The 15459-nt window shown below is 49.1% G+C and overlaps 1 protein-coding gene across 1 annotated transcript in view; it reads left to right on the plus strand.

Annotated features, from left to right (window-relative positions):
- PLPP3 (phospholipid phosphatase 3) overlaps positions 1–15459 on the plus strand; it is an 84462-nt gene that overhangs the window by 61611 nt on the left and 7392 nt on the right. Inside the window, exon 5 of the mRNA XM_081226595.1 lies at positions 9150–9326. Within this exon, the coding sequence (XP_081082721.1) occupies positions 9150–9326 (177 nt within the window). The remainder of the gene's footprint in view (positions 1–9149; positions 9327–15459) is intronic.

A 15459-nucleotide genomic window follows, 5' to 3' on the forward strand; every position in this document is an offset into this window, starting at 1 on the left:
CACACACTCCCCCATGCACACACCACACACTCTTCAGAGCTCTTGCAAACATACACACATTCACAACTCACAGACACCCACATATACAACTGTGCAAACCCAGGGCTCTCCTTTTAGCTCTAAGATTATCTTGTCTTAAAACAACCTCTGAAGGTAAGGGCTAAGAAGTAAGGAGGACAGTGCCCTTCGACAGGGCTCCTTTTTATGTGATATTACACAGAAATCTCAACTCTTTGAAAGTCCAATTTGCAAAGCTTTCTAAAGGAAGTTTGAAGAACACCGTTGCCTCCTGTCTGGGGAAGTGGGAAATCCTGCAGTCTGTCAGAGAAGCCCCTAGACTCCTCCCACAGGGCTTTTATATTGGGCTGCAGGAAGTGCAGGAGCTGCACTCGGCCTCCCACAGAGCCCCATGGGCTTTTATGAAGGCAGCCTGTGATCCGCAGCTTCTCTGGAACCTTGAGGAGAAGCCCGTTTGAACCAGCTGGGCATGGCATTGACAATGTTTGCCTTTAGAGTTGGACAGACCTGGGTGACTCTGGCCATGCCAATTAAATACTAGCTGTGGACCCGGGAGTTGATTACTTAGGTTTCGAACCTCAGTATACTCATCTGTCAAGGGGAGACAATTGTGTCTGTTTTTGCAGAGTTGTTGCCACTTTTCTTCTCTAGGCCCTGCTTTCCCCATCCGTCAAATGTAAGAGTGGAATTAGAAGGTGTCTTCTGATTTCTCGGTCTCTGTGGTTCTATTTAAAAGCAGTTTGGACTATGTGCTGAAAGAGATGATGGGATGCACTCAGACACAATTTTGCCCAGATTCCCATGGAGTTCAGAGAGTGGCGGACCAGAAGCGCCAGCCATCCCTTCACCAGGCCTTTCAGTACCAGCCACCATCTAGAGCCTCCCGTGGCTTTGGAGGGCGCTCCATATTAGGTTTTGATTTGTAAAATGGGTAGCTTGGAAAAACCATGCTCCAAACACCAAATTATCTCTGGGCATGGAAGCTTAAGCATGAGGTTAAGGCTTGTCAGAGATTAATGCAGATTCTAATCAGAGAAATCCCGCAGCCTATATACACATAAACGGTGCTTCCTACCCTTGAGCCCTGGTCTAAACTCCAGAGGATCACATCTGGATTGGCCCCGCACCTCCATGGTCAGGGATTGAGGATGGCCTGGCTGTCTGGATAAAATGGCAACACAGGAGCCAGGCACCAATTCACATAGCACACCTGGAGTTAACCTCTGTTGTACCAGACATGCTGCTGCCTTCTGGGGCTACGAGATGAATCAGACCTGGGCCCTGCCCTCAAGGAACTCACCTATGCTTTCAACATTCATCATTCAGCATGTATTTAGTGAGTGGCTATTATGCACCAGGCCCCATGCCAGGGGTGGGAATAGAGCGATTGGCAAGGCATGGGCATGGCCCTTGGGGAGTTCAGTCTAGAGGAACAGGTGGACAGTAACGGTAGTCTGGTCCGTGCTGCAGGAGGGCCCGGGGTGTATAGGTTATTATGGGCGCTCAGAATTGTGGCACCCTAGCTAAGCTGGAGTGAAGGGCAGAAGCCGGGGAAGGCTTCCCTTAGGGTGGTCACGGGCTGGTGGGAGGGTTGGAAGGACTGCCCGTGCACAGGTGGAAAGGAGGATGGTGACGTGGGATCTGCAGGTGTTCAGCTGAGTAGGGCTTTGATGGCCGATAGGAAGCAGGGCGTGGAGGGTGCAGTGAGAGCCGAGAAGACCCTGGGGGTCCTCAGTCCCGGCTCCTCCTTTTGCAGCTCAGATCAGGCAGCAGCAAGCTCGAGTGAGGCCTTTCTTGGACTGCCGAGCTCCTCTCCTGGGAACGTGCACCTCGCCCCTCCCCTTCCTCAGGACACTTTGTCAGAGAAGCCTTCCCTGGACGCCCCCTCCTATACTCCCTAACTCCCTTGGCAGCCTTATTTTTTCCCCCAATTTCTCACCATCTGACATGCTCTTTGTGTATCTCCACCAGATAAATTATCAGCTTCATGAAGGAGAGGTTTTTGGTCTCTTGATTCACTGCAGTCTCTCACTTCCCCAGTGTATGATACTTAAGTATGCAATGAATGTTTGATGAACGAATGAATGGATGGATGGGTGAATCCCATGTCTTTTGACACTCCCAGGCCGTGCTCCTTTTCCATTCCAATCAGAATTTTGTTCATCTCCTCATCACTGACTTGGTAGATCACAAAGGGCCTGTGTGATGTAGGGAAGGCCTTTGCTGCCTCTTTGCTGAACTGTTTACCTTTGGACTCTTCACTGTGGTACCCGTGAAAGCTGTTGATGTGTCAGAGGGTTTGTTGGGTACCAGGGAAGTGGCTGTGCTCTGATAACCACGTTCTCTGGCCTCTGGTTGTTAGTCATTGAGCTTTTGTTCAACATGTTTAGAATCCTGGAGCAGTGGGGTCTGGTATGCCTACGAGACATGCCCACAGATCCTGGGATGTCTGGTGAAACCCCTTCCGGGAACAAGATTGTTGTTTCCAAGGGGAAATAAACCACAGCACCAGATGTTTTTCCTCTTCTTCCTGCCTGCCTCATCCATCCATCCATCCATCCATCCATCCATCCATCCATCCATCCAGCAGTTTCTGAGTACCTGTTCTGTGCCAGACCTTGTGTGAGCACCTGGGGACACCAAAAGAGCTCACATTTTGTGAGGAAAGCCTGAAAAATATTTAAATAGTTGCAAAGCAGTTGGCTAAGTTCTCTGATAGGGGTGGACTGAGGGATTGGAGCCCAGAGGAAAGGACTATTAACTCTGCTCTGAGTTAGTTCACAGGCTCTCCTGAGCTTAAGATCAAGTCAGAGACTCTTCTATTCTAACTCTTACAAAAGCTATACACCTGTGTTTGAGACGTGCATGCTCTAAAAGTGTGTGACAGGTGAATTAGAGGAGTCTGAAGTTCCATATGTCCCATTCGGGTTGTCCTTTAGTCCATGACGCCTGTATAGTCCCCTCAGATTTCTTCTCCAGAGACAGAAGTCCAATACAAAAGACGAATACTTGACATGCAAAGCACTAATTCCCTAAGGAAGCCAGGTGGTTCTGTGGTTAGAGCATGGACTTAAAAGAGGCAAATCTTACTCAGTGGAAATCATGGCCCATTGTTACCTTGAGCAGGTAACATGGCCTCTCTTGGCCTTGCTCTCTTCATCTGTAAAATGGGCACAGTGGTGTCTGCCTACCAGGATGGTTGTAACAATTGCCGGGGATATAATTTAAAGCACCTCACTCGGTGTCGAAGTGCAGCAAACCGGTAGTTTCTTTCTCTCCCCCTGATAGTGGCAGAAAACAAGATCCGATTCCCTTCTAAAGGAGGAGGAAAGTCCACTAAAAACTCCTCTTTGTCCTGAACATAGTTGAATAACTTCCCAGTTCTGCACCACGTAGAGTCACCAGGCACGTGAACCTGAGCCATGGAGGAGATGGGAGAAGGGAGAAAGTTTCTCCCGTGGGTGTCAGCGATCTGGACAGACTTCCAGGAAGAAAGAGGGCAGGGACAGAGGAGGGACAAAAGCCTCCTTCTCACTCTTAGCAGAGAGCTCCCAAGAGCAATGGAAATGAAGCCAGAGGACAGTACAGACCTGTTTCACCGGTATGCAAATTGTGTAATGAAACACAAATGACTTAGCAAGAACCAGTGAGACTCACCCCTGTCTGACTTGCTGGTTCAGCCCCGAGCTGGCTTGAACACAGCCAGATCTTTCTAAGGAGGTTTTGTTGGAATTCCACAGGATCCCAGTTTTGAAGCTCGGACCAGGAAGAAGAGAGCTCCATTTCTGGAGTGAGTTCTGTGTGCCGAGGACTTTCATTTACATCGGGGGGCGGGGCGGGGAAAGACATACACCTTTCTATTGTAAACTCCATATCTACAATCAGCAGTTTTATTTTAGCAACTGGAAGAAAAATCTTAGTCCCAGAAAGGGGCTGAAAGATTATATTCTTTTTTTGTGAAGGAACTTATTTTATTCATGTCTGTGTCTTTCACAGAGTTTTGAACAGAACAGATGCTCACAATATATTTTTCTTAAGTGAACAAATCTCCTTATGTTACATACGGGAAAGCAGAAATCCAGAGAAGCATAGTGCCTTGTCCAGGGTCAGACAGCTGGTGTGTAGCAGAGAAAAGATTCAAATCCAGTTGCTTTGTTTGCAAGTCAGGCACTTTCTGTGGCATCACACTGATGTACAGGAAGTGGATTCTCTGAACCCAGAGGCCTTCACACAGGTGGGGAATTAAAGACAGAGAGGACAGGACCTCAGGGCTGCAGATGCCCAGGAGAGGTCTAGCTGATTTAGGCTTTCTGGTTTTGTCCAGCTGTGCTCACCCCTTTCTTAACCACCCTTTTCAGGGTGCCTGGGACTTTGCTGAAGCCCCTGCAGGAGCTTTGATTCTGGGAGAGACTCCTTGCTATTTGGTCTAGGACAGGGCATTACATCCTTGGGGCCACAAGGTTTGACTCCCTCTCCTGAGTAAGGGTTACCTGCCCCTATGGAGTGGGAATGAATGGAGCCTCCTGACCCACATAGTATCCCCAGGTCAGGTTTCCAAGGGAGCAGGGTGTTCCAGAATGTACTCACTGATTCTGGTGAGGCCCGAACCTCTGGCCTGGAGTGAGGGACTCTTGTGAACTGGGCTTTCAACTGGCAAAATCCAATCCATTCAGCACTTAGATTGGGGTGGGGCAGAGGGTGTTATCAGATCCTTTGATCAACCTCAAAGCCTGTTGCCAGTCAGCTGACTTTTCAAATCTAAAGTAGTCCTTGGGTGAAAGGTCATTGTGCAATCCCTTTCTTTAGTAATTCGCTTGTTTTGGTGAAATCAACAGAGTCACTGAGTCAATCTCATCTATCAAAGCGAAAGGGTGACATCGATTTCTATAAAGAGTGCCTTGAGTCCCTGTCTCATGCCAGGCAGGGTCCTGTGATGTCTCATTTGATCCTGGCAACCCTGAGAGGGAGATGTTGTCCTGCCTGTTTCACAGAGAAAGAGACTGAGGCTTAGAGAAGTTAGTAAGTGGTAGAGTTGGGACTGGAATCAGGGCTGTCTCACCCCAAAATTCACTTTGCTACTGCTGTGCCCCAGCTAGACACCAGGATCCACCCTGAGATCTTGAGACATTTCTCAATATATGTGTCAGTTACTGATGGATTTGGGGGCGCCCGAGCTTCTGTCTGCCCACTCATTCCATGCCTGACTGCTTCCCGAAGGGATTCTTTCCCCCAGGATGGCCCCTCACTTCTTTCTTATTCCTGAGCACTCCCTTTCTGAAGCTATTCTGATGACAAGTCTCTTCCTCCCTCCTCAAGTTCCTCTCATGTATTTGCTTTTTTCTTTTTTTTTTTTTTTTGCGGTATACGAGCCTCTCACTGTTGTGGCCTCTCCCGCTGAGGAGCACAGGCTCTGGAAGCGCAGGCTCAGCGGCCATGGCTCACGGGCCCAGCCACTCCGCGGCATGTGGGATCTTCCCGGACTGGGACACGAACCCGCGTCCCCTGCATCGGCAGGCGGACTCTCAACCACTGCGCCACCAGGGAAGCCCTGCTTTTTTCTTATATTAAGCTCCAGCCTTCAGTATCTGAGTCAGTGGAAGGGGAGATGTGTGCCTCGTCCGGTTGGGAAGCCCACCCTTCCTCTGTCCCACCCTGATCTCCAGGGCCTGTGACCTAAAGTCTACATGGAGGGGGCAGGGAGAGATGGAGGATTTTGAACAATCATTTTTTGAGGACCTGCAGATTTTTAAATTGAGGGAAACGAGAAAACCTTGAGGTTATTAGGTCCAAATTAAGAGAAAAAAAAACATGGTTAGAGAATAAAAGCATCTGTTTTTTGAGCAGTACGTGGTGCCAGGCACTTAGCACCAATCTGTGCTACAGCCTGTAAGATAGTGGTTGTTACACTTGTTTTACATGGGCGAAAACTGAGGCTCAATATGGTTTTTCTTTTTCTTTTTTGGGTGGGGGGGCTACACCCTGCGGCTTGAGGGATCTTAGTTTCCTGACCAGGGATCCAACCCACACCCTCAGCAGTGAAAGCATGGAGTCCTAACCACTGGACCACCAGGGAAGTCCCCAATGAGGTTTTTCTGGTGAAAACCTGTGCCCTTTCCGTTACCCACCCCGCCCCTGTCCATTGCAGGACTGGCTGGAGGAAGGCCAGCCCATGGTGGTCACACTGCCTATGGACTAGTCCTTCTTCCCTGAACTTGCTGTTGTCCTAAAGACCGGGTTGAGTTGGAGCTGTCAACATCATCCCCATTCTCATTCTCAAAAAGGAAGAGATTTCTTTGATTCATGATTGTAGAATCTGCTGTTTGTTGGGTCATTTCAGCAGAAATGAGGGAGTAGCCTTTGACCTGCAGATTATTTTTTTCTGGTACTGAGTACCTTGCTTAAAATCATTTTACACCATGGCTTACAGCACCATTTCCCAATTGTGATTTATTAGGTAGATACTCTGTAAAAATAATAAGTCTTGTAAGTGATGAAAACAAGGATTTAGTATTTACCAATCTTTTTTCAAAAGACCCTTGGTATTCCAGGGAGTATGGTTTGGGAAAGACTGACCTACTAAATAAAGGCCACGTTCATTAGTTTGACCTCCAGTGCCCTTCATGAACTACCTGTGCTTGCCTCTGTAGCCCTGTGTTTCATCCCATCCCCTGCCCCATACCCCCTTTTCTGCTATTACAGAACTTCAAGAAGTTCTCTGCAGCTCTGATTGCTGGCTTATAAGCCTTTGCTCTGCCTGGAATACACACCCCCTCACTACCATCCCCTTAACTCCTAGCAAATACCTATTCATGTTCAGGATTCAAGTCAAGTATACCTTCCCCTTAGTAACTGACCTTGGTCCCCCCAACTTCTTTCATAGTTTCTATAAAGCCCATAAGTGCACTTACATGTTTTCATATGTTCCCCCAACTGTACGCTCGTAGGGCAGGAATTATAACTTCTCATTTCTGTGTCCTTAGCACCTATCATAGTGCCTGGCTTATTTATTGAGCTGTGTGTGTGGGGGGGGGTGTATTTATTTATTTATTTATTGGCTAGTTCCACAGGTTTGGCCTTTTAGGTTAATTTTAGAATAATTTTTTAAGGTTTTTTCTCTAAACCTTTTTAGGATGTTCCTAGGAATCTGATTAAGTTTACATATTAACTTTTGAGTTTATAAGTTGGGGGTTCTTATAAATAAAAATCCTAGCGATCTATTCAAATTGTCCTTTATGTCCTTGGCTTCATAAAGGCTCTATGCAGTTCTTGGTAAGCTAATAATTATTTATATCATCATCTTGGCCATTATGATGATTTTTTTTTTTTTTTTTTTGCGGTAAGCGGGCCTCTCACTGTTGTGGCCTCTCCCGTTGCGAAAGAACAGGCTCCGGATGCGCAGGCTCAGCGGCCATGGCTCACGGGCCCAGCTGCTCTGCGGCATGTGGGATCTTCCCAGACCGGGGCACGAACCTGTGTCCCCTGCATCGGCAGGCGGACTCTCAACCACTGCGCCACCAGGGAAGCCCCAATATGATGATTTTATCTCTTCTTTTAGATTTTTAACTGGGTATTTTTTATTTTTGCAAAACGATTGGTTTTTATCACTTGTTTAGTGGCCAACATCATCAGTGCATTCTCTTTATTATTTTTTATTTGTTGTTCTTACATTTCCCAACAATACATTTATATAATTTCTCAGTGATTATAAAGTTGCCTGCTGTTTTCCAGGCCTGGGTTTTTTTGCAATTGTCTTCCAAGTTGTTGAGGTTTCAGTGCTAGAGGTTCTTCCTATGCGGGCAGGAGTGACTCTGGAATCTTCCACTCTTCTATGTCCTCAGGTTTGCTGCTGGCTTGTCTTTCCTGACCACCCAAAGGAAGGTGTCCATTTGTCTCAGGAAGGGCAGAGTCACTCCCTTGCCACCGTCCAGGTCTATCTTTAGGCTGTCAGCCCCTCCCCTCTGCTTTCTTCCCCTCTCTCTGGTCTCCCAGTGCCTTGCTTTGATTTGTAGTCGGAAGTTCCCCTCGTCCCGTTGTGTCTTCCCCCTCACTTCCCAAGTTCCCACAGGAACCTGAGAAGTCTGCTGTGCCCAGAGGTTAGAACGGAAACTGCAGCAAGATAACTCCAAGGGACAATGCCCAGTTGACGTCACTGCAACTTCTTTGCCTCGGCCAGAGCGACTTTTTGGTTTTTTTCTTCCATTTTTCTTCAGGTTACTCTTCTACCCCACCCAGTCCAGTCTCTGTCAACCTCTCTTTGAAAGCTCTCTGGCATTGTCTGGTTGGTTTATGTGTTTCCTCATATTCTAATGCAAAATCCCTAGTTCCAAGTGGTGACATAGAAGCTTGTTCTTTGATAGAATTGCTTTCTTTTGAAGCAGAAGCATTCCCTTGTGACTATCATAATAAATCCCCCCCCCACCGTCATCATGCTTGTGTTTCCATGACACTCCTGAAAGGCAGGTAGTGTAGGGATTGTATAGCCGTCATCTCCAGGAAAACACACATGTGCATTGAATGGGTTGTCATCAGTTGAAAAAAAGAAACCTTTACTAACCCCAGTTACTATTCTTTAATTGGTTTCCATCAAGAAGGTGATAAAAGGAAACTCAAGTTTCTGGAGGGTCTAGTACACGCCAGGCAACGTGCTAAGGCCATTCTCATGAATTCTTTTCCCTGGCTCTTATTAGCTTACCTCCCTAGAAAAGCTCCATTTTTCTTAGTGTTTACTAGAGGAACTAAGGCTCATGGTTTAAAAACATGGGCTTGGGCTTCCCTGGTGGTGCAGTGGTTGAGAGTCCGCCTGCCGATGCAGGGGACACGGGTTCGTGCCCCGGTCCGGGAGGATCCCACGTGCCACGGAGCGGCTGGGCCCTGAGCCATGGCCACTGGGCCTGCGCGTCCAGAGACTGTGCTCCGCAACGGGAGAGGCCACAACAGTGAGAGGCCCGCGTACCGCAAAAAAAAACAATAAATAAAAAAATAAAAACATGGGCTTGAGGTCAAGTCCAAGTTGAATGCTCTTTCTTCCAGATGGTTCCACGTGTGGGAATGTCATGTGTGTCAACCTGGGGCTAGAATGCAGGTGAGCGGCCGGTCACTCAGTGTCTGTTCGTTTTGTCTCCTCCCTCCAGCTGTACCTGCAGGCCCGCTTCACTTGGCGAGGGGCCCGCCTGCTCCGGCCCCTCCTGCAGTTCACCCTGATCATGATGGCCTTTTACACAGGACTGTCCCGCGTGTCTGACCACAAGCACCATCCCAGTGATGTCCTGGCGGGGTTTGCTCAAGGAGCCCTGGTGGCCTGCTGCATAGTAAGTAGCCTCTTGTCCTCAGCACACAAGCAGGGCCCTGGATGGCTTGCTTGTTAAATGTTTCCAGCTCAGTGACCAAAGCCAGGGAGCTCTGAGTCCTCTTCTCTGCTTGGTGTCTGAGGAACCATCCTGCCCCAGGAGCCCTTCAGTGAAATGAGGATAATTCCTGCTTCTTGCCAGCCTGGGAGTTTTAATCCAACAGATTCTGTGAATCCTTTTCTCCAGAAATACGGAAGGTTCGTGCTCATAGTTGCAATAGCAAGAGGTCTTAGATATTATTCTGCTCACTCACTCTTGAAGGCAGTCAGGGTTCAAGAGGGGAAGAAACTTGCCTCAGGTCATACTCAGTCAAGAGTCTAAGTCTCTGACTCATATGTTGCTCACTTGCTGCTTTGGTGATCACTTGCTATTCAGAAGCCCTTCCCAGCTTCTTGGAAAACATCTGCCCTTCCCACTGTGACCTTTACAGGACTTGGTCAGACCCTAAACTAGGTGTTGGCTGGGGAGGTGGGAGTTTGCTGAAGGCTAAGCCCTCTCCTAGCCTGAGGGCTTTGTACAATCAAGTCACAGAGCTTCCTAGAGAATGGCCTTGGGATGGACCACATTCTGATTGGCCTCAAATGACCTACCGCTTCACGTACTTCCTCCCTGATTCCCAGTGAGGTGGGATGAGGCATTCCACCTCTGAGGCTCTATCTCTTCAGGAATCTCTACTCTTTTTTTGCCTGCTAAGTTTTTTGGTATTTTTAAGAGTCAAAAAGAGAAACTTTTTTTTTTTTTTAATCTGTACAACATTACATTTCATGCTAAAATTTTGAGGGGTTTATTCAGCAAACACGACTGAACACCTCCTCTGACATTGTGCCTTCCTGGGTCCTACTCAGGGGCACTCACCCTGGTCCAGCAGGAATCCCAGAACAGTACTGGCTGGGTGTTTGAGTGCCACAAATGCAGCTTGTATTGTTAGTTTAACCCTTGCTCATTCCCAGTAAGAATCATGAAGTGAGATCTAGGCCAGCCCCTGGTCCTTTCCTGGTTTTTCAGCCTGGCTGCAGCCCTGTGTCTCCCTTCAATAACCTCCCTGCTTTCCTGCATTTGTCACCCTGTGTTGAAGTTGTGGACGTGTGTCTCCCTTTCGATTGTTTCTCAGGGACAGGGACCCTAGTTAACATATATGTTATTCTCCCTGTGTCACCAAGGCCGCTCGGAGTAAGTGAAGGTGTGTGTAATCAACACAAAGTTGTACTCTTGAGAACATTCTCTTGAAGGCAGAGGGATGGGTAAGGCACAGCGCTTACTTGCAAAACAATCCCAGTCTAGTTGCTCACAGCCAGGCCAAGCACAGGAGCTACAGTACAACGAGGGCCTGTCACGGGGACCAGCCAGGGCACTTCAGCAGGCAGGCGGGGCAAGAAGAGGGGCAGGGAGTTGGGGTGATCAGAGTGGACGCCACAAAGAAAGTAGCATCTGAGCTGCCGGCCGGCCTCATCCCAGGAACCCTAGTCTAGGGACTTGCTGTTTTGAGGGCTTTATTCATTGCTTTCTTTCGTTTTTCTTTTCAGTCAAGGCTAGAAGGGAGAGAAATTGGGGGAGCAGACCGTTAATGAGAGCAGCTGTCACTGTGGGCTTGTTCTCTGAAGCTTGGCCCTTTAATGTGAAGTGACAGTGGAGGATGGGTGTTTGCACGACAGGGTAACCCTTTGCTGTGACCGTTCCCTCTGGGCTTTGCTCTAGGCAGGAGGTCAGCCCACGGGGGCCTGCTGTGGTGTTTCCTTGTCGGCGCCACTGCCCTAATTAAAGTCTCCTGCATCCCCAATTAAAAAAATTGAAAGGGGGCTTCCCTGGTGGCGCAGTGGTTGAGAGTCCGCCTGCCGATGCAGGGGACACGGGTTCGTGCCCGGGTCCGGGAAGATCCCACATGCCGCGGAGCGGCTGGGCCCGTGAGCCATGGCCGCTGAGCCTGCGCGTCCGGAGCCTGTGCTCCGCAACGGGAGAGGCCACGGCAGTGAGAGGCCCGCGTACAGCAAAAAAAAAAAAAAAAGAAGAAGAAGAAAGGGCTTCCCTGGTGGTGCAGTGGTTGAGAGTCTGCCTGCCGATGCCGAGGACACGGGTTCGTGCCCGGGTCCGGGAAGATCCCACATGCCGCGGAGCGGCTGGGCCCGTGAGCCATGGCCGCTGGGCCTGCGCGTCCGGAGCCTGTGCTCCGCAACGGGAGAGGCCACAACAGTGAGAGGCCCGCGTACAGCAAAAAAAAAAAAAAAAAATTGAAATGTTGGTGGGGGTCCTTCATAGCCTTCCTCTCTTTTATAGAGCACTCTCTACGCACGGTGAGACAAAGTGTCCGGGAAGACCGTGGTTTATTTTCGAGAAGGGAAATGAGGGGTCTGACTGCTATCCTGTTTGGCTCGGGTGCGCTGGAGCCCTGGAGCACTGGATAGGCATTCGGTCCTAGCGTCTGTCAAGCATCTACTCTATGCTAGCTCTGTTCTGGGTCCTTTACTCATCGGCTCCTTTTAGGGACACGAAGCCACTGTATACTGCGGGCATTTTACAGATGAGGTCGCTGAGGCTCAGAGAGATGACTCTAGTCATCTGAGGTCAGAGCTAGTCGACAGCAGCTCCCGGGATGATCACTGACTCCAAAGCTTTGCCCTCTGTGCTTGGCAAGGAGGCATGGTCACCGGAGCTGAAGCGGCCAGAGTCACCCGAGGCATAAGCAGCATAGGCAGCTGCTTACAGAGCAGAATTTAAGGGTGTCAGGGGCCTTCCCAACCCTTCGGGCTGACCCAGTGGCTGCTTTCAGTTTGAAAGCCTGTTTTACAGTGTCAAGATGACTTAGAAAAGGGTTATAAACATCTTTCCCTGTCCCACTTAGCTGTGAACACATGAGAGTAGGGACTCGATATTTATCATTTTTCTCCCAGCGCCTGACTTCCAGCCTGGTCCTCAGGAGCGCATGGTCCTGGCTGGCTCAGCACTCCAGCACTGAGTGAGCCATTTCATTTAAGCCACCTGAGAGGCCAGGGCAAGACACTGGAGTCAGCCTAGGAGCTTGAGGAATGCTCAGCTTGGGGAAGAGAAGGCAGTGGGTCATTAATTTTCTTAGAGTTCTGAATTCCAAAATGGGTCTCAACGGGCTAAAATCAAGGTGTTGGTAGGGCTGCGTTCCTTCCGGAGGCTCTAGAGGGAGCCTGTTTCTTTGACATTTCCAGCTTCCAGAGGCTGCCGGCATTCTTTGGCTCGTGGCCCCTTCCTCCGTCTTCAAAACCAGCAGCGTAGCATCTTCATCTCTCTTTCTTTCATTCTCTCTGACCTCTGCTTACATCTTCACATCTCCTTCTGTGATTCTGACTCTCCTGCCTCCCTCTTACGAGGACCCCTGTGATTACATTGGGACCACCTGGATGATCCAGGGTACTCTCCCCATCTCGAAATGTTTAACTTAATCACATCTACAAAGTCCATTTTGCCATGTAAGGTAACATATTCACAGGTCCTGGGGATTAGGATGTGGGCATCTTTGGGGGGCTGTTGTTTAGTCTAGCATACCTTCTCTTCTGTCTTTTCTGATGACAGATTGCCTAACTGTCTTGTAATGCTCCCATAGTCCTTTGCATGTTTTTCCTGCTGTGACATTCAGGCTGGTTCTGTTGTAATTGTTCACATGTCTGTCTCCCCAACTAGACTCTGGGTGCCGTAATAACAGAATCCATGGCTTAACCCTCTGGTTGTTCATTATCAGTGCCTGGTACAGTGGCTGACACACAATAGCTACTTGATAAGCATTGGCTAAAGAATGAGTGATGAATTAGCCTGTGACCCCAGGCAAGACACTTCCTCTTGAGCCTAGTTTCCTCATCTGAATTGATCTTGGAGGCCCTCAGCTCCATGACCTTCTCCCACAGAGATTACGAGGCACAGCCGACTTTGGACTCTGTAGTAACTGAGCTGGACCTGCCTTCTCAGATGGAACTGTCTCCATGCAATGCCCATGTAGGTGGCCTCTATTTGGGGATCATGACATGTCTTTAAGTCCCCAGGGGGTACAGTGCATCACTCCGGAATGTCGGCTCAGCCACTGCAGAGCCTTGGGCAACAGGCCATGACGGCCAAGCACTTTTACCCGGGTTTGTTGAGAGTAAGTCCTGTCACAGCAAAAAGACGTGTCTAGACAAAAATCACATGCCAAACAGGAGAGGGTTTGGTCCCCTCCCTCACTGCTTACTAGCTGAACGCTTTCCAAAGGAGGAGGGCAATGGCAGCCAACACAGACAAAAAACCTACACAGTGTCGTGAACTCAACACAGAGACACGGACACGCAGGGGCAGAAGGGCAGGCACACTGATGTCCGTCTTCACACATGCGGACGGAGGTGCACAGGACAGAGCCACAGGGACAGACCCAGTTGTACCCAGACATCCATCCTCTTTCTGTCACCAGCACTCAGAATCACAGATACACACACAGGCCAAGGCAAACACAGGCACATGCTCACCCTCGCAGTCTCCTCTCTCACAAACACACACACACACACACACACACACACAGCCACCCCTCCCAAGATGTGAACTCTACAGCTGGGCTCACCATTCCCACCCCTGGCGTAACCCAGGGACCTGGACGAAGCGACAGACATCGGTTCATTTCCTATCTGGTGACAACTTGACTATCTGGCCACCTCCTCCCTGACCCTCCAACAGATGGCAAATTATGGGGCCCTGGGAGGGGTCAGGGCAGGGCCAGGCCGCCATTGCTGTGGGTGCAGCAGAGGAAGCAGCTGCTCGTGAATTTCATAAACATGCAGCAGAGTCTTTCCTGGTTTTCCTCTTGCAGGGTGTGTGGCTCAGCCAGCAGTCGCTCTTTTGTGTGCTGCTATCTTCCTCCAGGATGTAGGGAAGGGCGAGGATGTTCTTTGTCTCTGCCACAGTTAGGTGACCCTGGGAGAAGGGACAAGTGAGAATGTGAATGGAAGAAGGGTTCAGTGATGACAGCCCCCCAGGGGAAAATGGGGCACAGAGAGAGGATGGGACACACCCAAGGACACATGGTGGCAGAGTAGGAACCAGATCTCGGCTCTCTTGATCCTATCTCAAAGGATTAAACTAGTAAACGCCAAACACGTGTAGTCTATGCCCTGAATTTGTGAGATCTTCTGTAACAGGAGATTTCCATCTATTTCCACTGGATTCGTTCCACTACTGCCTGGGCACAGGGGAATCGATGAAATGACCTCCCGAATCATCTCTTGCCCTGCAAAAGCCTAGCTCTTTGCCCAGAAGCCCTGGGGCTGACCTTGTCATCCTGGGCCTCTACTCTCAGGTGGGCAGGGGTGCCAGGAACCCCTGGGTGTGGGAGAGAGAAGGAAGCAGAGGCAGGGGTAAACTTTGCCCCCCGATAGATAATGACAATTTGCACAGTTCTTCTAAAATCTCCTTTCTCATTCCCCTGCTGAGATGAATGGGGTAGATGATGAGGCAGAGACTCAGATGGGGGAATTGTATTCCTGCCACTTAGGCATATTGGGCAAGTCACTTCCTCTCAGCTGCCTTTTCCCACCCCACGATGTGGGGATGATACGTCTTAACATCACCTGATCTTTGGATTGAGGATTCAATGAATTAAAGGTGCGTCATGCTTGACACATGCAATGCATTGATCGGATGTGTATTGCATGTTAAGTATGGTGCCTTGTTTTAAGTATTCACAGCTGAAAAGAATTGGTCCTTAAAGAGCTTAGAGTGCAGTAGTTTCCCAGCCATGATCCATAATAAGAAATACCTTCTAACCCAATAGAGGTACCCACACATAACTAAAATATTTCACAAAATAATACTTATGCTTACTGTATGTGATACATTCTAACATTTTAAATTTAACCCTTAAGAATGCTGGTAGCAACCGCCCAGTAAATTGATTTTAAACTTACTAATGACTTGTGACATGCAGTTTGAAAAACACTGGTCTATTGGGGACAGGCACGTAAACACACAAGTGCAGTAGAAGGGCACAGCCATTAGGATGGGATCCTGTCCTGGGGACAGTGGGGGCTTGAGAGAGGGGAGAGCTCATTCTTCTTCAGGGTGCTGGAAGGCTAGAAGAATTCCTGGAGGAGGAGAATCTCGAGCAATGAAT

This window comes from Mesoplodon bidens (genome assembly GCF_964165515.1).
Source record: "Mesoplodon bidens genome assembly, chromosome: 2".
Lineage (NCBI taxonomy): Eukaryota > Metazoa > Chordata > Mammalia > Artiodactyla > Ziphiidae > Mesoplodon > Mesoplodon bidens.